This window comes from Ursus americanus, chromosome 6, assembly GCF_024610735.1.
Source record: "Ursus americanus isolate L20-20 chromosome 6, mUrsAme1.1.p, whole genome shotgun sequence".
Taxonomy (NCBI): domain Eukaryota; kingdom Metazoa; phylum Chordata; class Mammalia; order Carnivora; family Ursidae; genus Ursus; species Ursus americanus.
Window position 1 is genome coordinate 31,464,786 of NC_142132.1, and position 24,380 is coordinate 31,489,165.

At 36.9% G+C, this 24,380-nt stretch overlaps 1 protein-coding gene across 2 annotated transcripts; it reads left to right on the forward strand.

Annotated features, from left to right (window-relative positions):
- The first annotated feature begins 227 nt into the window (after positions 1 to 227).
- On the forward strand, positions 228 to 24,380 carry TCTN3 (tectonic family member 3). 2 transcript variants are annotated; one of them, XM_045785007.2, is made up of 14 exons: positions 228 to 574; positions 724 to 847; positions 1,169 to 1,287; positions 2,258 to 2,385; positions 2,621 to 2,729; positions 2,884 to 2,999; positions 3,491 to 3,526; positions 4,225 to 4,305; positions 5,383 to 5,508; positions 6,526 to 6,633; positions 7,083 to 7,177; positions 7,439 to 7,592; positions 10,668 to 10,805; positions 23,485 to 24,380. In XM_045785007.2, exons 1-14 carry the CDS (start codon positions 319 to 321, stop codon positions 23,719 to 23,721), a joined length of 1,827 nt encoding a protein of 608 aa, XP_045640963.2. In that variant the 5' UTR covers positions 228 to 318; the 3' UTR covers positions 23,722 to 24,380. The 2 variants fall into 2 exon arrangements, with proteins under 2 accessions (XP_045640963.2, XP_045640964.2); XM_045785008.2 differs by having other exon boundaries at positions 4,231 to 4,305.

Consider the following 24,380-nt stretch of genomic DNA (forward strand, 5'->3'; position numbering starts at 1 on the left):
GTTCCGCTAACCTTCTACTGTCACCTAGCGGAGAGGAGAGGCAAGGGCTCCTCCCTGAGTTTGGCCGTTACCAAGCGACGGAGGCGGTGCGCGGCCTGGCCTAAGGAGGAGGGCGCACACTAAAAGAAAGAGCTGTAACAACGCCGCTTTCTATTGGCTGAAAAGCTCTCGGCCATTGTCTTGAGCCAATGAGCAGATCCATGTGGATGACGTCAGACTAGATGCGCCTCCTACCTTCCACCCGCGACGCGCCGGGCGACGGTGGAAACCCACTTCGAGCTCGCGGGGGTCTTGACTTCCCCATGTGCATCTCGCCCCATGTGCACCTTGCAGCTCGCACTACTGCAGGTGTTCTTCCTGATGGTCCCCGAGGGCGTCTGGCCTCAGTCCTCTTCCTCCCCGTCAGGGGCTGTGCCCACCCCTTCGGACGTAGGGCCAGGGTCGTCGGGCGGGACCCTTCAGTCCTCCTTGGAGGGGTCTGAAACTCCCTGGCCTGTGCCTGGGATCTCTACGGTGGGCCCTACGGTCGTGACTCACTCTGCACCTGGGAATGGGACCATAGACCTCTTCCCAGGTGAGGAGAGGAGATGGGATGGAAGCCATTGACTTAGATCTAAAATTCTGTAAACAAAGTGAATTGCGACAAAGTGGGGTATCGGAAGAGGGGAATTCGCGCTTGGAAGTTTGGGAATATTCATCCCGTTCGCTCTGCTTTATCTTCAGTCTTACCGATCTGTGTCTGTGACTTGACTCCTGGTACCTGCGACGTAAATTGCTGCTGCGACAAGGACTGCTATCTTCTCCATCCGAGGACGGTTTTCTCCTTCTGCCTTCCAGGCAGCGTGAGGTAAGTTGCCGTGTGCTGGATGAATCCTAAAAGAAATTGGGACCCTAGAATAGGTCATATTTGGAAGTAGGAAGAATTCTCTTTCCTGCCTTCCTCTCCTACTTCCATTTCTATAAGTGGAATTACCTTGGTTTTTCCCAGGAGTGAAGTTCCTCCTCAAATTCTCCAGAGCAGGGTAGTCCAATAGAATAGGACCTTTGTGTTGTCTTATGCCTGCCCAAGGAGGCCTCTCTTAGGCATTGACTGACATCCATGCAGCACCTTTTTGGACCTAGCCCTCTGCTTCTAAATGTGTCTGTTCTCCATCCTGTTTCTTCTCAGGTCTTCAAGTTGGATGTGTGTGGACGACTCTCTTATCTTCAGGAGTAATTCCCCATTTCCTTCTGGAGTTTTCATGGATTCAAATGGAATTAGGCAGTTTTGTGTCCATGTGAACAACTGTGAGTAGAAATGTTTTGGCTATTCTTGTTACCTAACATTTGTTGAAAATTGGCTTTGTGTCTGGACTTTTGTTTTTAAACTTTTCTTTTGTCTGTTTAATTTCTACCATCTGCCCTCTTCTACTTCTCCACCTGCCCCTTCTCTCTTATTAGTGAACTAATATACCCTATTGAAAACCCATACAGAACTTTAATTTCAGTCATCCCTGTTAGCCATAACGAGATGACTGCAGGAACTTGAATAGATTTCTGTGTTGTTTTAATATAAATTATAGAATCATTACAGAATATACCTCTTTGAAGTGTCTGAAATTTTAAATGTAGAAATTATGAAGTGAAAGGAGGGAAACATAACAAATTCATATACTTGAAAGATGGAAACATTATTATTAGGACTGGTCAGTTGAAGTTTAGAAGAAACATGAAGGAGAGGACAAATTGAATGTTATCTCCGACTTTGCCATGTTCCGACTGAAACAGTACCATTTTGTTGTACTAGAGGCTCATCTGGTATGGGGCAAATGTGAACATTATTGAACCTCCTGTTTTCATCACAGATTGCTAATCACTCACATTCCTGGCATCAGGGACTTGGAACTGCCTGGCATTCATTGGCCGTCTGCTTACCTTAGATCTTAATGATAAAACAGTAATTCTTTCAACAGAATACACATACAGTAGAAGGTGATAAAAATCATAATTGTTATCTTTGAAAGTGGAGTATTATTGATTGGGAGTTTTCTGGAAAAATGTTCTATAACTTAATCTGAGTAGTAGGGATAAAAGTATAGCAATGTGTAAAAAATTCTTTTGAGTTTACACTCAAGATGAGTACATTTACAGACTTTGCTGTGTATGTATTATGCTTCAATAAGAATACTTTTTAAAAGCAGTTATTTGGCATGCCAGGTATTTTTAAATAAATATTTTTCTTTTATCTAAACCCCTTTTCTTTTAAAAAACATTTTAGCAAAATTAAACTATTTCCAGAAGCTCCAAAAGGTCAATGCAACCCACTTCGAGGCTCTGGCTACAGAGTTTGGAGGCGGATCATTCACTTCAACATTCCAAACCCAGTCACCACCACCTCATTACAGGGTGAGCCTGGGGATAGGGATGGGATTGTTTGGTGTGGTTTGCCTTCATGGCTGGCAGCTGACCAGGTATCTTTGAGGTACTCCCCTACAACTGGGTCAACCATTGTTAGCTCTTTTAGAAGACAGTATTATCCACATTCACAAGCCCTTGAGTTAATTTTTGTTTTTACTTCTTCTTTTCTGGTGGAGTTCAGTCCAGTCTCACTGTGAATAAATTTCTACTCTACTTTGTTCAGGCTGGGGACCCCATTTTGACTTACTTCCCCAAGTGGTCTGTAATCAGCCTGCTGAGGCAGCCTGCGGGAATTGGAGCTGGAGGGCTCTGTGCCGAGAGCAATCCTGCAGGTGAGTCCAAAACAGAAATGCCAATCTTTTTGTTCCATTTAAAATAGGCTTTCTTAGAAATAGTTTAAAAACAAAAACCTAAAAAAAAATTGTTTTTCATAAAAATAAAATAAGCTTTCTCTTTGATCACTCCCTTAATTCTTTGTGTTCTAAGGTTTCCTGGAGAGTAAAAGTACAACCTGTGCTCGTTTCTTCAAGAACCTGACAAGTAGTTGCACTTTGGATCCAGCCCTCAATGCTGCCTCTTACTATAACTTCACAGTCTTGAAGGTGGTATTGCTTCCCTCCCCACTGTCACTGTTGTGGATATAAAGTCAGCATGCTTCCTGCTCTTGGGTTGTGGATAAAGCAATGAATTGAAAGTCAGAATGCCTAAGAACTACGTAAAAAACAGAGGGCCCAGAAGCCCTACCCTCTGAAGAAAGATGAAAAAGCTGGGGGATATACATCCAGGATAAGAGATTCTACCCTCCTGGATAATGGCATTGGCTTGGGAGGGTGGCAGGGGATGACATTTCACTATTTGACCAAAACCTCTTGCTTTTGTCCTTCAGTAGAGCTCTGCTCAGGGTAGAAGTGTCATAGCCCAACCTCCCCATAGCTTTACTCATAGGATGTTAGTATAAAGAACAGTCAGGTAGAAGAGAAGAATCATTCTAATATGTTGATTTTTTTCCTCCCCACACGTGAAACTACAAGCTCCTGGAGATTTTCTCTGAGATGTATGCACACTCACGGTTCTTGCTATTCTCTTATTCTAGGTTCCAAAAGGTGTGACTGATCTGCAGAATATGAAGGTATGACACTATTTATCAGGGAAAAGGAAGGAGACTATTTGTTCCCTTTGTATCTGAGGCAATTTCAGTCTAGACTGTAATTGTGAAAGGAGATCTATGTGTGATGTATCAAACTCTTAAGTGTGAATCTAAAACATTGTTTTCCCATGTATGTTCTATATGATTAATAAGCATCACATGAAATAGGAGTTCATAAGGTGTTAGACAAATTTGGGAAACATTGGGTTAAGTAAAGTTAAATACTATATTTAGAGTGGACTTCTTGGAGTCTTTAATGTGCTAAGGGACTTGGTACTCTAAGAGGGGAATATCGAATATAATATTTCTAAAATTTATTTGGGGGCACCTAGCTGGTTCAGTAGAGCTTGCAGCTCTTGATCTTGGGGTTCTGAGTTCAAGCCCCACACTGGGTGTAGAGATTACTTAAAGGAAATAAAAACTTAAAAAAATAAAAACACAGAAATTTGTAAAATTTATTTGATCACAGAACCTTTATTTTATATCTAGTGGAATTAATGTTCTGAGAAATATGTTTTGAGAAGTGCTGATTTAAAATTATTTGTGATCTTAAGTTGTAGGCTGGCAATGGAAGTAGAGTGGAAGGTGGTCAAAAATGAAAAGTACTTATTTCAGCCTAATATGTTGCTAGAAGAGAAAATACTGCTTTTGATTTCAGTTGATTTGCTTTCCCTTGCAAGTTCCAGGTTCCTGTGACCCTTGTCTCACAAGCTGGTTCTCCTCTCTTGTCTGGAAACACTTGTCAGAATGTGGTTTCCCAGGTGAGGATGCTGACCTCGGATTCTGGACTGATGTTTGTTGATCAACATTACCAGAGGTGCCTCGTCTTCCATTAAGTACCAGACCAACCCCACGTGAATTTTTGTGCATGGAACTTAACATATCAAATTGAGCCCATCACCTTCCTCCCTACCATATTTCAGTTTCCATTGCTACCATCCTCTGGTATTTCATATACAAAAGATTATGATTGCTTCTGACTCTTCTTTCTTTACCCATTTGCAGTTTATTATAGTTCTTACCACATTTTCTTCTGTTGACAAAATTAGTATCACCTGAAAGTCTGAAATAAAAGAGTCAACTTCTTTTCCTCCATTCTGTCTTTTGATCACCCTACAGAAGGAAGAATTCTCTTAAGCATCATTGTAAAGACTGGTCAGAAATCTAAGGTTACCTTCAATTGCTTATGATTTCCATCTCTAGCTATTGTCTTCATTCATCCTCAGACATTGGGAGAGCCAAGTAAACCGGGTGTCCATTCCATGCTCCCTCTCTACTCCCCTCCTCTGCACACAATCAAAACTCATTTTTTTCCCCTTTCAATCCTTACCATAAACTTCTCCCATGAACCCTTTCAAAGAGCTCTTTTTGCATGTGTAGATATAAAATGAAGTCTGTCTTTTCATGGTATTTGTGTTTGGCATTTTTAAGATTACTTGTTTAGTCTCTCTCATTCAGTTATTTTTTTTATTGAGATATAATTGACTATAATTGATATATTATTATATATAATTATATAATAATATAATTAGTCTTGGGTGTACAACGTGATAATTTTAGATACACATATATGTATACACACATGTATATAGTGAAATGATTACCACAGTAAGTTTAGTTGATATTCATCACCACACAGTTAAACATTTTTCCTTGCAACGAGAACTTTTAAGATCTACTCTCTTAACAACTTTCAAATATACAATAAACTCTTATTAACTCTAGTCACTATGCTGTACCCTCATTCAGTTATAATAAAACTCTAAAAGACAGAAAATCTTCTGAATAATTGGCCCATTAAATAATTTATATTAATTGATTCTACTTTTGTATTTCAGGTCATCTATGAGATAGAGACCAATGGGACTTTTGGAATCCAGAAAGTCTCTGTCAGTTTTGGACAAACCAACCTGACTGTCGAGCCAGGCACTTCCTTACAGCAACACTTCCTCATTCGCTTCACGGTTAGGGCCCTTCCAAAGGGGATTGAGAGGGGAAGAAATACTGGATCAAAAATAGTTCCTGTGCTTCTGTGATGCATGCAAAATAGATTAAGACTATGAAGGCCTAGGGTTCCACACCCAGCCTAAAAAAAAAAGAACATGAAGGCCTAGTTTAATCTGTCAATTGAAGCCTCAACATTTAGTATTTCATAATTTAACTATAAATAATAGAGATTCAACAATGTTTATTCAGTAACATTTTCTCAGATTATCTGGCCCCCCAATGAAGCAGGATTTTAGTCTCAAATCCAAACTCTCAGCCTACCTCCCACAGAAATTCTTTAACTAGCTTTTTTTCATGTTTCTGGGCATTCAGCAGTTTTTTGTTTTTCACTTTTAGTCTTTATATTTCTGCATTATTTGAGTTTTAAATACTTGTAACGAATTTTTGCTTGTATATGTTTATGAACGTGTCAAAATATAATGTGACAACATTCAGCATCTTACTCATTTCCCACTTAATCTAACTTTACAGGCTTGATCACCATCTTTTGGCTTTCTTCTACTTCTTTCTTCTTTTCGAACCTAGCAGAATCTGATTTCTTCTCAACTCTGCCCTCAAGTGATCAAACAAGTCTCATGTCTCTCAGTTTATCTCTGGAACATCTGTAGTTATTTAAGAGAGATTTCTAAATTATGTTTAAAATCCTCTCATTTCAGCCAGGCTAAACATAGCCCTCAATTGATAGTAATTTTTGAGAAACAGGGTTGGTCGATCCTTGGTTGTAATCCTTGGTAGAAGTATCATGTCGGGAATTTCAATTTTCAGATCACTCAGGACCTATTTTAGTGAATAAAAAGTAAAACACGGAAGTTTTGCAAGAGACTTCTGCAAAATGCTCCATTGTGGAAGGGAGCCAGGTCGTTCAGTGCAGCTAACTTACTGCATTGCCATAAAGGAGGGTATGAAGCCAGGCCATGAAAAGTGTGAGAGCATGCTTTTCTCTGAGAGTGACTTTCCCTCTACTCTTTCTGCAGGCTTTTCAACAGAGCACAGCTGCTTCTCTTACTGGTCCTAGAAGTGGGAATCCTGGCTATGTTTTTGGGAAGCCACTTTTGGCCCTAACTGGTGATATAAGTGATTCTGTATCCTTTTTTGGAGCTGGGTAGCCTGTTGCAGCCTCAGGAGAAAAGCTGAGGCTGCTGATCTTTTGGGATTTCCAATTCTGAGGTCCCCTGATTTTTTAGGTATTCAGGACTTTCTTTACTGAACCATTAATACGTTATGTTCTCAAAGTTGTTGCTACCAAAAGCTTTAAAATGTGTTAAACTGGCTGAAGGTAAGGATCATGACTCATTTCTGTTTGTTTTAATGAAATATTTTTATACTGCTATGTGGTTAGCTATTTTGGGGGAAATAGTTATTGTCTCTGTGTGTTTTTTAATTGCTAGAGGAAAAAAAAACCAAATTTGTGACTTGAACAATGTCATGACATTGGTAAAATATAGTGTTAAGGAAAAATTAAGAGCATAAATTTTCCAGTCTGCCTTCTTTTTATTGTTATATTCTCCTTGACCATTGGTTTCTGCCTCAGATGACCCTCTTGCAGAGCCAAGGTGATGGAATTTGCTCTGTTAAGAGACATGAAGTACAATTTGGAATGAATGCAGTATCTGGATGCAAGCTCAGGTAACTTTGCTTCCACATCATTTCCCACAATTTTGTCTCTGTAGGGAATATGTTGATGTGACAACTTTTATATTTTGAATGACGATGCTAGTTAGGAGTAGTCTTATAATCTAAATGATGTTAATACTGCTAAAAGTTTTCTGACAGTCTTTTATATCTAATAATAAGGATTATTTCCTCTAATTTATTTTATAATATCATTTTTAAATTTGGATTAATATGTTAGCATTGGACTCCCACCTCCGTGGTGTTTCCTTTCAGGCTGGAAAAGGTGGACTGCAGCCACTTACGGCAGGAGATTTATGAGACTCTTCATGGAAAGACCAGCCCAGAATATGTTGCCATCTTTGGTAATGCTGACCCAGCCCAGAAGAGCGAGTGGACGAGGATTCTCAGCAGGAACTGCAGTGTTTCAGTAAGGAGAGAAATACACGTTCTCACAAAAACTCACTTTCCTGTTTGTGTGTAAATTACGAATATCAAATTAAAACCATCCCTGTTTCTATAGATGATGGGACTCTCATAGAAGGAAGATAATGTAGTTGTCATAAAAGGAAGAATACAAGAAATCACACGAATTTAAAGTCATTATTTCAAGTTAGGTTTATATCTAACTTATTATCCTTACTTGGAAAAAAATTTGAAGGTAGAAAAATATTTGAAGGTAGAGATCGTTCTGTGGTTCAAAATCAACCTACTCATAGTAAGGGAAAAATAAATCTATTTATTTCATATATTTCAAATATTCTCTTACATTCTTGAATGTTTGGTTAACACAGATTCTTTCAGGTTGAAATTGGGTTTTTCTGTTACAATAGTTTACATGTTTACATTTAATAAAAATACATTAACAGGTTAAAAATTCAAACCATGTATAATGGTATTAAATACAGAGTAAAAACTGCAACACACCCTGCCCTGGAAGGAACCGCATTTAGCTGTTTCTGTTTTTACTTTTCCTAGATCAGTGCCAACAGGTATATCTCTTGACTCCAGCCCAGGTGAAAAACGTAAATCTGCTGTGCTAGTCTGTCTTCTTCCTCTTTTGCCTACCCCCTGTCTCCTCACTGTAGTCAGCCATACCTTTAATTTTCTTTTCTAATTTTAAATTGTTTTTTTTCTGTATAAGTAATGCATACACTTGGCTAAAAATTGAAAAAGTACAAAATAAAAATTTCTCAGACAGCTCTTCCTTTCCACACAGGCAACCAAAATTACTAGTTTCTTTCCTTCCACAGATCCTGCATTCTCACACAAGTAATTACTCTTGTACTTTTTTTATCCAGATGATATAATATTGTAAACATTGCCGTGCACCTTGCTTTTTTCACTTGATCTTAGAGTTTGTTTTTTATCAGTACATAGTATGCTTCCTCATTCTCGGATAATATAGCTGTATAGTATTCCATTACTTGGATGAACCAGAATTTATTTAGCCAGAGTTTTTGGTGGACATTTAGGTTGTTTTCAGTCTTCTGCTATTATACACAGCGCAGCATTTTATAACCTGGTTCAGGCACCATTTTGTACATGAGAGAATAAACCTACATGATAATTTCTAGAAGTAGAATTGCTAGATCAAAGGTATATACATTTAAAATTTTAATTTCAGTTTTTTCCCCAGATGTGCAATTTCCAGTCCCATCATTCATCTGTGAGCCTGCTTCCCCCCCTTCATCAACACTATGTTATGAAACTTTTTGGTCTTTTTTCATAAGTGAAAAATAGTATCCCAGTATCCAGTATAGTTTTATTTTTCTCTCACTGTAAGGTTGAGTATTTTGATATATGGTTGAACAATTTGTATTTTATTCACTATTGTCTATTTATATTCCTTGCCCATTTTTATTGAATTACTGGTCTTATGACTTATAGGAAATTTTTGCAGATTTGAGAAATGGACCTTTTTCTGTGGTATAATTTGCAGGGTTTTTTTTCCCAGTTTGTCATTTGTCTTTTGACTTTGTTTCTGGTTTGTTTGAGGTTTTTTTTGCCATATAGATACTGATTTTTATATTGTGAAAGACATCAATTTATTTTTTTTAACCTTTGAGTTTTGGTTCAGACTTTGAAAGGCCTTTCTCCTTAGCCATGATTTTGGAAGTGCCATTATTCCCTTCCTCAGCACTATTACAACTTTATTCCTTATATACTTTTTTCCTTTTAAGAAGACCTGGGGGGGATAAGTAAACACATGTACTTGATCCAGCCTTTGGGCAACTGATGTCAAATTGAATTCTCCTAAACTTCCAGTATAGCTCTACAGAGAAATTGTGGTTTGGGGTGATTGTGACTGAGAATAGGAATAGGATGGTTAGTGACAAGGTTGAGATTATACTGGAACTACTCTTTATTCTTTTTTTTCTCTTAAACCTATTTATATTTTTAAATCACAGTTTCAAAAAACATTTGTTAACATAGAAAAGTATTCCTAATGTAGAATAAATAAAAAGAAAGATGTTTTAAAATATTTGGAACAAACACATGAAAAGCTGAACACTGTTAGCCATTAAGAAAATGCAGGACCACAATGAGATACCACTTCACACCCACTAGGATGGCTATACTTAAAAAGGTAGACACCAACAAGTGTTGTCAAGAATGTGGAGAAACTGGAACCCTCAGACGTTGTTCATGGGACTGCAGATGGTGTGGCCGCTTTGGAAAACAGTTTGATAGTTCCTGAATAAACTTAAATAGGGTCTGTCTCCCCCATTCCTAGTTTATATATGTTATTGCTAGTGTCTGAGCCTTACTATAAAAGATATGAAGCGGGAAAAGCACAAGGCATATTTGAGGATAATTTGTATTTGCTGTTATAGTAATTCACTTCCATCAGTCCTTCTTACCTTTTGGAATTAATCCTTCTGGAGTCAGACTGCTTGGTTGGACTTCGTAATCTAACGCTGAAATGTCTTCCTTAACCTTTCACTGCTTCTGTGTCCAAATCCTTTGCTTTACTCAAGTGGTCTGCTCAAGGCCAGTGCCTCCATCACACCTGGCACATAGAAGAGACTCAGTAGCTATTATTCAGATTAATCAGTGAATGTCCCTCCATGGTATCATGTGCTATTCTACTTGCACACCTTTTTATATGCCATCTCTCCACCTGAATTTCCTTTACCATCACCATTCCTTCCAGTCACATATTACTCATCCCAGTCCCATGAAGCCATCCTCAACCAGAAGTGGCTGTTTCTGGCATTCTACAACAGTGACTATGCACCAGTCTTGGAGCACTTCTTATAAGCATTATACGTGAGCTCACATTTTATTAATCTCTGTATTAGTCATTTCCATTTTAGAATTTTAACTTTTTAAGATCCAAGACAATAGTATGATCTATTGCGAACTTTTGTGTTCTTTCTCTAAGTCATATTAGCTTCTCTGTTATATATAATGTTTAAGAAACAGTGGCTACTTAATGCATGGTAACTGACTATAGGCAACCATCAGCAATTCAAGCAGATGTTTCTTTACCCTTTTACAGGCTACGTATTGTATTTCCTGCTGTGTCATACCAGTTTCCCTGGAGATCCAGGTATTATGGGCATATGTAGGCCTCCAGTCCAACCCACAAGCACACGTGTCAGGAGCCCGGTTCCTATACCAGTGCCAGTCCATAAAGGTAAGTCATGGCTCATAAAGGACCACTAAGCCTTGGAATGCCTAGATTGTCTTATCAGCTATATGATAAGCAGATCACTTTTTGGCAGTGAGAGCCAATTTATGCTACCAGCCAACATTTGGTTTGAGTGAGCTGACACAGCTTTTAAGTCAGTCCTCCTTGCCTGGTTATTGAAATTTGCATGTTGTCATGATAAATACAACCTATATCCTTTTCCCCGGTTTGTTTTCTCTTTTAATTTCCTGAACCCAGGCTATAGTATAGGTTAACTTCTTTTCAATTATCGTATCAGTGTTACTATACCAGCTGATTTAACTTACAGAAGACATTTTCCATAACTCTGCATTCAGCGTGACAGTCACACACTTATCTCTGAGCCTGTTGATTGCTTAAAGTTACTGCTGGGGCTAGTTTGTAGTCATCAATTCTTAATTGATTGCACTCCATTAAAATAAATAATTTTACTATGTAGTTAACATATATCTGTTGTTTATCAAAGAGGTCTTTAACACATCTGCCTTGATTTTAGTATCTAATCCTTAGCTTTAGAATTGCAAAAACAGAAATGATTAAGTCCCAGTGAACTGATTCACATATAAATTGCATGCCAGTTAATTAACTTCTAATGAAAACTAAAACTAATTGAAATTATTACCTATATGTCATTGCATTTATATCCCAGAAAAGAAATAAAACTAGAGACTACATATAGGTCAGAAATAAAATATCTTTAGCTTTTTCTTACAAGGTTGAGTACCTTAGCTCTCTTTGCCTACAAATGGGGTTAAAAACTCAGGTTCCCAGAGACTGTTAGTGAGAGCACTCCATTTTTCCTCTGTATTGGTTTACTGAATAAAATAGCACTATTTCTACAAGACTCTTTTAATCTATTACAGATCCCACACTGAATATATTATTTTGTTTTTCTAAACTATATCTTTATTTGCAAGTACTTATGTAGTTTGGGAAGATACGCACAGGACTATTCTTTTTTTTCTGAATCTCTGGTTTTCTTAGGCATGAAAGTGACCCAGTGCCTCTCTCTTATGTAGATATTTTAGTCATTATTTTATTCTAGTACTTAGTAGAGGTTAGCTTCTTGGGTTAGTTTTCCCCCTCTACAATATCACACTTTACAGTCATTCACATCTAACTAGCCTAAGTGACTGACAGTTGAGTATTTCAGCTGTGCTTCATTCATGCATCACTGAAGGCAGTATCTATTCCAATCATGGAGCAAATATTAACTGTGTTGAACTTACTGAGAAGTGGTATGAAATATACAAAATCATGTACCTTTACTTATGATGATTTAAAGGATGTACAAAGGTAATTTTGACTATACAAAAATTTTCACTTTAAGGGCTGACTAGAGGGGTGCCTGGGTGGCTCAGTCGTTAAGCGTCTGCCTTCGGCTCAGGGTGTGATCCCAGAATCCTGGGATCGAGCCCTGCATTGGGCTCCTCTGCTAGGAGCCTGCTTTTTCCTTTTCCACTCCCCCTGCTTGTGTTCCCTTGCTCACTGGCTGTCTCTCTCTGTCAAATAAATAAAATCTTAAAAAAAATAAATAAATAAGGGCTGACTAGAGAAACTTGCCCTTATGAAAGTTGCCATGCCCCTATAAACAAAAGGAGCTGTGAAACAATAGTGTCATATCAGAAAAAACTAAGCAAATACAAATATTTCTTTCTATAATAAAGAGACATTAATATCATCTGTATTGAAAGATGTTTTTACTTCTTCAGTCATGAGTGGAAGTTTTCTCCTGAAGTCCTATAAACATACTCACTTTATCTTTATGTGTTTATATTTTGATTATTTGTCCTTAACTTTAAACCCTTATCCACACAGGCTTGTCTCTCAGGACTTCCTGTGAAATTTTTTTCTTAGAATAGCAAAAGACTATTCAGAGAAAGCTAGTGTACATGTTCCCAAAGCTGCTAAAGTAAAAAGAAGAGTTAAACTTTCAGAAGATATGTGTTCTGTGATTTTCTGCCTACCTACTGGCCACATAATTGATAGCAGTGTCACGTGAGCTATGACAGTCAACTTCGTGTATCTGAGTGATGGCATAAAAGTAAAGCTGGGTGGCAAACTGTAGGCTGTGGGCTAGAGTTAGCCTGTACAATTGTTTTGTTTTGCCCAGTGTTTTGTTTTGTTTTGTTTAAATTTGTGCCACATTTAAAAATCAGAAAATTTCATGCTGACATTCAGATTTCTCTTGAAAATCTAGCAGTAGTGATCCTGCACTCTGGCGTGGCATAAAATCTCTTGTCACTGAATGGTGGTTTCTACTTTTAAATAGAGTGCCCCTTTCACACAACATACGCCTGCCCACCCTTAGCCATCCCACACTCTCATTCAGGTTATCTGCTTAGAGTGGTAAGCATTTGTGTTTATGACCCTTGGAATGAAGCTGCTAGATGGTCAGTTAAATTTTGAACTGAACTGTATGAATGACTTCATTGTACAGATGTTGCTTTAGAAACACTTTAAATTCTTCTCACTATAAAAAGTGAAGTAGCAAAATTTTTGGAAAGTCCCCAAAGACAAACTACAAAGCAAGGAAGAATTCAAGCAAAACACTGTGTAGACTTCCCTGTCTTTTTGTATGATAATAATAGCTAAACATTTATTGTCATTTACTTTGTGATAGTTACTGGTAGTGTCTTTTATAAATTTTTTTTTAATAAATATTGCATCCTTACAACAAATCCATGAAGTAAATAGGATTTACCTACATGGTACTTTGCTGCTTATAATTTTGTACTAATTGAGCCTTTAAAGGGATCTTTAAGTTTGGGAATTAATAAAATACAATATGTCTGGGGCGCCTGGGTGGCTCAGTCGTTAAGCGTCTGCCTTCGGCTCAGGGCGTGATCCTGGCGTTATGGGATCGAGCCCCACATCAGGCTCTTCCACTGGGAGCCTGCTTCTTCCTCTTCCACTCCCCCTGCTTGTGTTCCCTCTCTCTCTGGCTGTCTCTCTCTCTGTCAAATAAATAAATAAAATCTTAAAAAAAAAACAAAAACAATATGTCTGCTATCTGAATAGAAACTTTTTTTAATTTTAAAAAGAAAATTATGTCTAGAAAGAAACAACTACTTTTGCAGAATATTCTGGATCACTCAAAACCAAAACAATAAGTGAGTGACAAGAACAATGTAGCAGCACAGGATCAAGGCTCTGAATCTTTATAGAATTATAATACTCAATTCATCTTTATCTTTAAATGGATTATCAAGCTTTTTAGATTATCTAGGAGGCCTATTTTTTGCAGTTTAGGGAACATGGGTGTTGAGTCAGTCAGACATAGGTCTAAATCAAGTTATTTTATTTCTCTAAATCTAAGTTTTCTCATCTATAAAATGGAGATTAATAATAATACTTCATTGGATTGTGCAGATTAAATGAGATCATAAAAGTAAAACAGCACATTTCTTGGCACATAGTGAATACTCAGTAAATATTGCTCATCATATCATCATTATTATTTTTATCATCATAACTCTTTTGGTTCCTAAATTTCCATAGAAGTAACATATCAAGAAGGTTTAAAGCAAAAAACCAAAGAAATAAGCAGGCATTAGAGCAGTATTTTTCAATCTTTGTTGGCTGTCACCCATGGTAAGAAATATATTTTACAACACAACCCACATTATAGCACACACATGTAAAACTGAAACAAAAGTTTTAGGAAACAATATTTTTTGCAATGTACTGTGTGATATTGTCTATTCTGTTCTTTGTTTAATGCTAGACACTAATGGGTCACAATTTGCAATTTGAAAAACACTTTTAAAAAATACATCTCTGACTACATTTTAAAGCTAATTATATTATTTAATAATTCCTTTTATTTATTATAATTGAAAGTTGGCAGTGTTTTATATATCAATCATAGCATATGCTAGAATAATTGCCAGTCTAACTCCCAGTCTGTCACGGTGGTTTTTTTTTTTTTTTTTAATATTTTATTTATTTATTTGACAGAGATAGAGACAGCCAGCGAGAGAGGGAACACAAGCAGGGAGAGTGGGAGAGGAAGAAGCAGGCTCATAGCAGAGGAGCCTGATGTGGGGCTCGATCCCATAATGCCAGGATCACGCCCTGAGCTGAAGGCAGACGCTTAACCGCTGTGCCACCCAGGCGCCCCTGTCACGGTGGTTTTTAATCTTATGGACCCCACTGAGAATTTGTAGGAAGCTATTCACCTACTAGGAAAATGCACAGACACACAACATTCTTTATATAGTTTCAAGATATTTATTGATTTCTTAAAGCTAGGCTAAGAACTATACTAGGAAAGATAAAGAACACTAAACAAGAGTGAAATTTCCTGATTTTAGAAATAATTGCTATAAGGGAAAGGGCTAGGAAGTGGCTGGATTGGTAAGAAGGAGTTCTATTTCTCTTCTTACCTGTTGATGTCTCAGAGAATATCACTACCTTTGGATCACTGTGACAGTCTGTAAAGTTTGTCCCTAAAGTCTTCCTTTTTCAAGGATCAATCAACCACTATTTGCTTCTATCTCTTAATGAATGATAAGACTATAGAAGTACTTGACTCCCTTCTGTAGTTTTTTTTTTTTTTTTAAGATTTTATTTATTTATTTGATGGAGAGAGAGACAGCCAGTGAGAGAGGGAACACAAGCAGGGGGAATGGGAGAGGAAGAAGCAGGCTCTCAGCAGAGGAGCCCAATGTGGGGCTGGATCCCAGGATTCTGGGATCACGCCCTGAGCGGAAGGCAGACGCTTAATGACTGAGCCACCCAGGTGCCCCTCCCTTCTGTAGTTCTTAATAGCCTTTATAGAAGAACTTTACTTGGTTCACTGGGTTGTTTTCTTTTACCTTTTTTTTTTTTTTTTAAGAATTGTGAAAGTTATGCTCATTGTTCTATATGTTAAAATGTATAACTGCTTGAGATATCTCCCTGATACATGATGTTTAACCACGTTTATTCTTTAACATATTTGTTCTCTTTGACTCATTTGAAAATCTTGATAATTTCATTGACATCTTTAAAATACTGAGGGAATTTATAATTTTTCATTGTCTTCTCCCTCAAATATATGTTTGGCCCTAAGAAGATATGGAGAAATAATGTGTACATTATCTAGCAGACTACTGTACGTAAAGGGTTTTTTTTTTTCCAGAAATTATCGTTCTCCTTAATTTCACTTTATTTAAATCATTAGTTCTTCTAAAGTCGTAGTGTCAGTATCAGGTATCAGCTAACTTCCTAAAGATTATGTACTTACATGAGGAAAAATTACTTTTACATGGGCCTTTACAATATGTTTTATAGTTAAATAAGTTCTAATCATCATAATAGAAATCATCATACCTGATTTTGTTAAAGAGTCTCATGAATAAAACAATCAGATGCAGTTCATTTTTTTGCATAGGATTCTGATTTGGACAAACATAAATCACATTTTGGGATAGTTGGAAAACTTGAATATGGACTATATTTTAGAAAGAAATATTATTAACAGGAAAAGTAGAGGTTCTTTTTTGTTTTAAGTAGGTTAGTAAACAGCCTGCACAGTGAGTTCACATTGATGTCTGTGTATATAGGTCAAGATATAAATGTTAATAATGGTATTCTTACAGGTGGAAATATGTTGTTTTTATTTCTCAGTTTTACTTACCAATAGTCTTAACTTTTTACATTATAATTTACTGCTTTTGTAATAAACTTTCTTAAGGTCACTAGAAATAACTAGATGTTACTTTAAAGATGAATTTATTCAGTTTCATTTACAATAGCATGAAAAAACATAAAATAGTTAGGAACCAATTTAGCAAAAGAGCAAAAGGCCTGTTCACTATAAAACATTACGGAGAGAAATTCCAGGAGACCTAAAGAAATGAAGCGATATACCATGTTCATGGAGAAGACTCAACATTAAGATATCTGTTCCCAAATGGATCTATAGAATGAATGCAAACCCCAGAAAATCCTAGCAGGCATTTTTGTGGAAATTGACAGCCTGATTCTAAGATTTACATGAAAATGCAAAGGACTTAGACTAACCAAAATAATTTTGAAAAAGAAGAACAAAATTAGAGGACTTACTCTGTTGATTTCAGGATATACTCTAAATCTCAGACAGTGTGGTACTGGTATAAGGGTAGACAAATAGACCAATGAGACAAAATAGAGTCCAAAGATAGATCCACAAATCAATTCAAGGAGAAAAAGGACTTTTTAAAAAACAGTTGGTGCTAAAACAACTGGATAAAACTGGAACTACTGGGTAAATATTGGGGAAGAAAATGAATTGACTCCATACACAGAAAGTACTTATGTTTGCATCATAAACCTATATATGAAACCCAGAGTCACAAGGCTTTTAAAAGAAACATAGGAGAATATCTGCAAATTTGAAGTAGGTAAATATTTCTTAGATAAACAAAAAAAACTAAAAATATGATAAATTGGTCTTTATTGAAATTTAAAATACCTGCTAATCAGGACACCTCTATGAAAATGAAACTGCAGTATATAGTTTGTGAGAAAATACTTTTCAATGCATTATGTGACAAAATATTAATATCCAAAATATAAAAAGAATGCCTACAAATAAATAATGCAAGGACCCAAAAATAAACAAACAAACTGAAAATGGAAAGATTTGAGCAGATAACTATACAAAAGGAGATAAACAAATGGCCAATAAATGTGAAAAGGTGCTCAGGGTCTTTAGTCATCAGGGATATGCAAATCAAAGCCATGAGATACCACTCACTAGGAAATTCAATAGAATATTTACTAGAATAAAATAAAAAGACTGATAACATGAAATCTCAATTTTCATACATTGCTAATGGGGAAGAAAAATGGTACAACCATTTAGTCTTTTACAATATTCATCTTCCCTGTGACCCAGCAATTTTACTCCTGAGTATTTACCCAAAGGAAATTGAAACATATATCCAAAACAAGACCTATAAAGAGTGTTCACAGCAGCCTTATTCATAATAGCACAAAACTGGAAACAACCCAAACATCCATCATCAGGAGAATGGGTAAATTGTGGTATATTCACATAATGGAATTCTCACAATATAACACTGAATTACTGATACACAAAACAGTATCGATGAATCTCAAAAACATTTTTCTTGAATGAAAGAATCTAAACACACACACACACACACACAATACTTTAAGATTCCATTTGTACAAAGTTTAAGAACAGGCAAAAATTAATCTTTAGTGATAAGAAAGTGGTTGCTTCTGGGAGAGAGGGAATAGAATGGAAAGAAGCACAAAGGACCCTCTGAAATGATGATATATTCCAGATCTTGTTTTGGGTGTTGTCTATATAGTATATGCAATTGTCAAAACTCATTGAACTGAGCACTAAAGATGTATACATGTTAATGTATATGAATTATACCTCAATAAAAAGTTAAAAATACAGAGGGAAAATGAAAATGAAGGCCACTGATTGGGGGAAATATTTGCAATACCTGTATCTAACAAAGTTCTTATATGTAGAATAGAGCTCTCAGTGCTCAGTTATGAGTTATATACTTGAGCAAAGATGAATTGTTTTAGTTCATAGTTCTAGTTCATGAAATGTGCAGCTACAGAAACATAAATCTAAGAGATGGTATCCATGGATCTTCCTCTAATAATGATAGTTTTTTTCTTTTCATTTGTAACGATTTGATGTAGAGAATTATATAATGTTTTAAAATTTGTGATTATAAAGATGTAATATAGTAATATAGTAGGTGTATTTCTTATAACCAAAGTCAAACAAAACCTAATCCAGACTTTTCATGTTGTTACAAAATAAATTATATTTGGGGACAAAGGATTTTGATGCATGTAAGCTGGATTGAAACAAACCTCATGAAGTGTTAAAAATGAATTATTGGTAGTAATTTCGGAAGTAAACATCATAAAATATTATAGTTTAAGGTAGAAATAAATTAAATCAACCATACATCACAGAACTGGATCCACAGTAAAAGAAATGTGCTGACTTGGCTGTGTGTCTTTTGTTTGTCTTGATACAAGAAATGAGATGCCAGACTTTGAGGGTTGGGTTTTTTTTTTTTTTCTCTAGCGTTCTTGCTACACATTCACTGAAGAGTGAATTCTTTAATTTTGCTTATACATAACTTTTAAAATGCAAATAGAAAAACTTGAGTCTTAAAGACAGGGATGAACTTAAACTTAACTGAACTTAAGCACACTGAACTTAAAAACCTTGTTCTTCATGTGGTACTAAAGTACAAATTCTACAATGGGTCAGTAACATTCAGTATTATCCAGTGACCTGGCAAGCGCATTCAAGTTCCTTTTAATTATGGACTGTCTGCTAGACTGTATTTGTTTCAAACCTCTACACAGTTATGGAGGCAATATTCTTAATATATGAAGAAAAAGCATTTCATTCGAAATACTAATTTATAAATAAATATATGAAGGAAGGAAGGAAGCACAATCTTTAGGGATCCTAATTACAATGTTATGGGGAGAATAAGGGGTCAAAGTGAGCTGTAATTGCTGACTATTAAATAGCTATGGCAGGGTGCCTGGGTGGCCCAGTGGGTTAAGCATCTGCCTTAGGCTCAGGTCATGATCCTAGGCTCCCGGGAACAAGTCCCACATTGGGCTCCCCGCTCAACGGGGAGTCTGCTTCTCCCTCTGCCCCTCCCCTCTGCTCTTTCTCTCTCTCAAATAAGTAAAATATTTTTTAAAAAATAGCTGTGGCATACTTTCTTCCTTGTGTTTTATTATCTCTTGCCACTTTGTATTAGTGCCCTATCTCCAAAAATACCTCTACTCATTTGTCCAAAAAAAAAAATCTTTATTGAGTGCCTATTTTGTGCCAAGTACTATCGTGGGTGCTGTAGATATGATGCATGGTAAGCAGGATAGACGTCATCCCTGTCTTTATGGAAGGTGTAGGGCAATATTGAAGTAAAATTTAGAACACTGTTACAGAAATCATCAGGAGATACTGATAGCCTGGGCCCAAGTGGGGGCTGTGAGGGCTGCAGGAAGTAGACAGAGTTCAGGAGATTTAGGGGTGTCACAGATAGGACTTGACTGCTAGGATATGGAAGTTGAGAGAGAATGAGTCAAGGATAATAGATAAGTTTTTAGTTTGGGCATTTCATTCATTTATTTTATATCTTACACATGATAGATACCCTGTTGACTGCCAACTGTAATTTCGCTTTCTGCAGTTACCTTTCTGTTTTTCACCTCCTTTTTTTTAATTTGTTGGGTGTGCCTGAAGTTTTCGTCCCCTTACTGTTTTGTTATGTCTGTTGTGGAAGACTGCCTTCACCCTGCTAGAACCCACTTGGCCTCTAAAGTGCCTGGAAATATACCTCTTCCCAAATGGCCCTTAACCAATGCCTGAAGGATGTGGGAATAGAAAAGCCCAGCCCCCTTGCTTTGGGTTGGGACAAAACAACTTATTGGGACTGTGAAACCTACCTTATATTTCAGAGTTCCCCTGCAGATGTGACTAATGCTAGATAATGGTATAATTTATCAAATTAATAATTGTATAATTTATCAAAATAATACATACATATGTTTTTTAAAGTAAAAAAATACCGGAAAAGAGGATCTCTTAACAAAAAATAAAATGCTATATCTCCTATTGCCTTCATTCTAAGCAATATTGAACAGTTATCTCTTGAATCATGAATTTATAGGTTATTTATTGACTTCCTATTTTAGATGAGTTTAGCTCTGTTTTTCTCCTCCTACCACTCTCCCAATGTAGTTACATCAAAATATTTTATTAAATCAATATTCAGTGTTTCATTATTATGATTATATAAATATGCTGAGCCAGGTCATTAAATGTGAATTTTTTTATTTCTGAAATTAATAATTACCTCATATTTCATTTCTTTAGTTTTCTTTGAGCTAAAGGCTAAGATTTCTCACACTCTCCAACATCTCTAAAATTTCTCTCAATTCAGTTTTCTAAACAGTTGAACTTGCCATATGTGATATTATCAGTTCTACTTTTTCCTATGTATTTTCTCCATTAGCTGGTGTAGTATAAACTACATATTGCCCACCAGTTGTTCTGGAACTTTCCTGTCATCCTAGGAATTCCTCTTGCTTCTCATGTTAGATTCACTGTTTACTAGACACTACTTTTTCCTTCTTGGTTGACTCTCCTGTTTTGATGGAGCTCAAAATCTAATAACCTCTTTCAAAAGAAGGGACATGTAAAGTACATTTTTACTTTAGTTCACCTGTCTAAGGATAGCTTTATTCAACCATCATCATTGTCATTATCATATCAATTATGATTGATCATTTGACCAGACATTCTAGATTGAATTCTAGATTGGAAATGATTTTCACTCACCATTTGAAAGCATTCTTCCATTGTCTTCTAGTTTTCATTACTGTCCAGATGCCATTTTAAGATCTTTTGCTCCTAGTAATCTGAAGCTGCTACAGTATTATGCCTTGGGTAGGTTTTTTCTTCTTTCCTTTTCTCATTATACCAAACAATTTTGGGGATCTTTTGCTCTGAAAACTCTGAGAATTTTCTGTTATTATTTGTTTAATAATCATATATACACACAATTTTCTCTGTTCTTTTTGTAACTCTTGTTAATCTGTTACAGGGCCACTGATTGGTTCTCTATTTTTTTTTTTTTCTTTTCTCTCATATTGTCTATCTCTTTACCTTTGTTCTTTCTAGAAGAGTTCCTCACCTTTCTTTTTTAACCTTTTTATTGATTTTTTTTCTGACTATCCATTTTTAAAATCTAAGAGCTCTTATTTTCTATTTCATTTCATAATATCCTTTTTTATATATATTTAAAGATCTGGAGCACCTGACTGGCTCAGTCAGAAGAGCTCATGACTCTAGATCTCAGGGTCATAAGTTCAAGCCCCACCTTGGGCATAGAGATTACTTAAATAAATATAAGTTTTAAAAAATAAAATAAAAAATAAAGATCTTAACTTTTCATCTTTATCTTTCCTTGTCTGTTACTTCTGGGCTTATTTATTCTGCTCACTTGGTACAGTTTTTCTCTTTAAATTGAGAAGCTTCCCCCATATATCTGGCAGTCCCTAGCTGTCTGTCCAACATAAGAGTAAGCTGTTAGGCTAATTGAAAGCTCTGTGCTCATGAATGAGACTTGCTGACTGGTGCCCTTCACAGTAGGGCAGTTAGGTGCAGTTGCTTTTGGGGTTATGGAAATGCCAAATGTCAGAATCTTTTTGTCTTGTTGCTGAAACTGGTCATTTTCTCCAGAAAAGACCCTCCTGATTCCTGACTGACAGGTGTGGATATAAGACCATCTGTCAGCATTTGGAGCTAAATGAGGGAAGGGATTTCTTTATATAGAATAATTTTCCTATTTTTAGTTCCATACATCACTCTGCCCTTCTTTATGCCCAATGTCCCTAAATCCAGAATTCCTCTTATTTAAATTGTCCAATCTCTTGTTGAGGTGGGGAAGGGGGGTAGTTGCCTGATCATACTGAAGGGGTTATCATTCAGTAACCACTTTCTGTCCATACCTATGCCTGCCACCATATTATATCCTGTCCCCCCCATGTTCTTTGTCTGGTTAGTCTCAGCCAGTCTTCCATGCCTGGTTGGAGTCAAGGTTTCCTTTTCAGCTTTAGCCTAAGCTGGCTGTCCTGGAATGCATGTGGTTCTTTCAGTGCCTCAGAAGTTACATTACTTCTGTGCCAAGTCCCTCAGGAACTTCACTGTTTTAAAAAAAGATTCCAGAGAGTTAATATGACATGCAGTATTATCATAGCACTGGCCCCATACCCATTTTTTTAGGTACCTAGAAAGGTTATTCCAGGCAAAGTTGTGTTCCCAGAGCCTGGTATTTATTATTGCCAAAGACCACAGCATATAAAATGTAGCATCAGGGTAAACAAAGGTGAGTGGAGAAATACTCATTTCTGGTTCAACAAGATAGTTATTTACTGCCAAATTATAATCAGAAGTCTGATTGGTAAGCACAGAGTCGGAACAAAAGGAATTCATTTTACATAAACTTGTTTCAGTCATCAGGCTACAACTGTATCTACCAAAAGCTATGCATATTATTAGATCAGATACTTGAGTCAGCTTGATGAGGTCCCTTCTTCCCCAAGCATCTGTTTCATTTGATTTGGTGGGTGGTTGAAAGTATCTTTTCTAACCCCAAGATTCTGTGAATCTGATGGGCTTTTTATCTACATGATGGAGTTCTTTGCTTTTCTGTGAAGTTTCACATTTTCTGCAATTGAAGATGGAATAGAATTGCCACTACTACTTGCACATGTGTACTGCTTCAGAGCCTGGAGCCTTCTGGGACTTGATAAGGTGAAGCTGCTAAGCATGTTAACAGCAGCAGTTTTCCCATCTGCCCTCTCTGATACTGGCCAACTCCCCAGTTGGGGGAAGCTAGAGTCCATTTTTCAGTCTTTAGGTAGTTGTAAGTGTTCACAATTCTAGTGTCGTGGACTGCTGCTGAGAAATTCATTTCCAATGTATCACAGAATGAGAACTACATAGGACCAATTGAGAAAAAGGCATATCCTGCTTAGAGCAATTTGGTTTTGGTCTTTTTTCAGGAAAAGTAAGAGTAAGAGTCAAGTTAGAGAGTTATGTGAATGGGTACCAAGCACTGACCTGTCATGGACTTTCTTCCTGCAGGATTACCAACAAGTAACAGAAGTAACTTTGACAACTGTTGTGACCTTTGTGGACATTACCCAGAAGCCAGAACCTCCAAGGGGCCAACCTAGAATAGACTGGAAACTGCCATTCGACTTCTTTTTTCCCTTCAAAGTGGTATTCAGCAGAGGAGTAGACTCTCAAAAAGGCCCAGCCTCTCCCATCCTTATCCTGTGTCTGATAGTACTTGGAGTTCTCAAGCTAGAAACCAAGTGAAACAAGAAGAATCAGATTTTAATTTTCCCTATGGGAAGTTCTGAGACAGCCTACTTATCTTGGCTACATAGGTCCATACCTGCTTGTGACCAGAGGAGAGTATTTAAGATAACACAAGACCTAACTGAAGTAATGTTGTATGTGAAAGAAGGGATTTTTGAAAAACAATAAAAATACCTTCTTTGTCATGGCTCTCTGCTTAGGACTCTGTAGACCACCAAGTACACGTTAGGTTCTCTACTTCTCAAGCTAGGAAGAACACAAAGAGCCCTTCCTCCAGCTCTTTAGGTTGTGTTACGCCTGTCTGAAGTTGTGCAAGATCTTATCCATCTGCTCACAGGCACACTTAGGCCCAGCATAAAAAGGAACGTGCTCCTGCTGTCCCCCAGATGAACTTGGGAATAGATGCCCTCTGGACTTGAGAGGAGCTGACCTTTGGAAACAGAAAACTGCTGGCTATAGATTTCATCTTGCCCCTCCCTACTCCCTTGGGCCACACTCTGCTTGGGCATGAGTGAGGAGAGCAGTTCTTTCTAGTCAGTTTCCAGAATGAATGTGGAATCCCAGTCCCCCTTTTTTACTAGCAAATGATCCTACCACTCATTTCTGTATTTTTCCTTCCTTCTATTGTGGTGAGGAGAAATAAAAACTGATTGAGA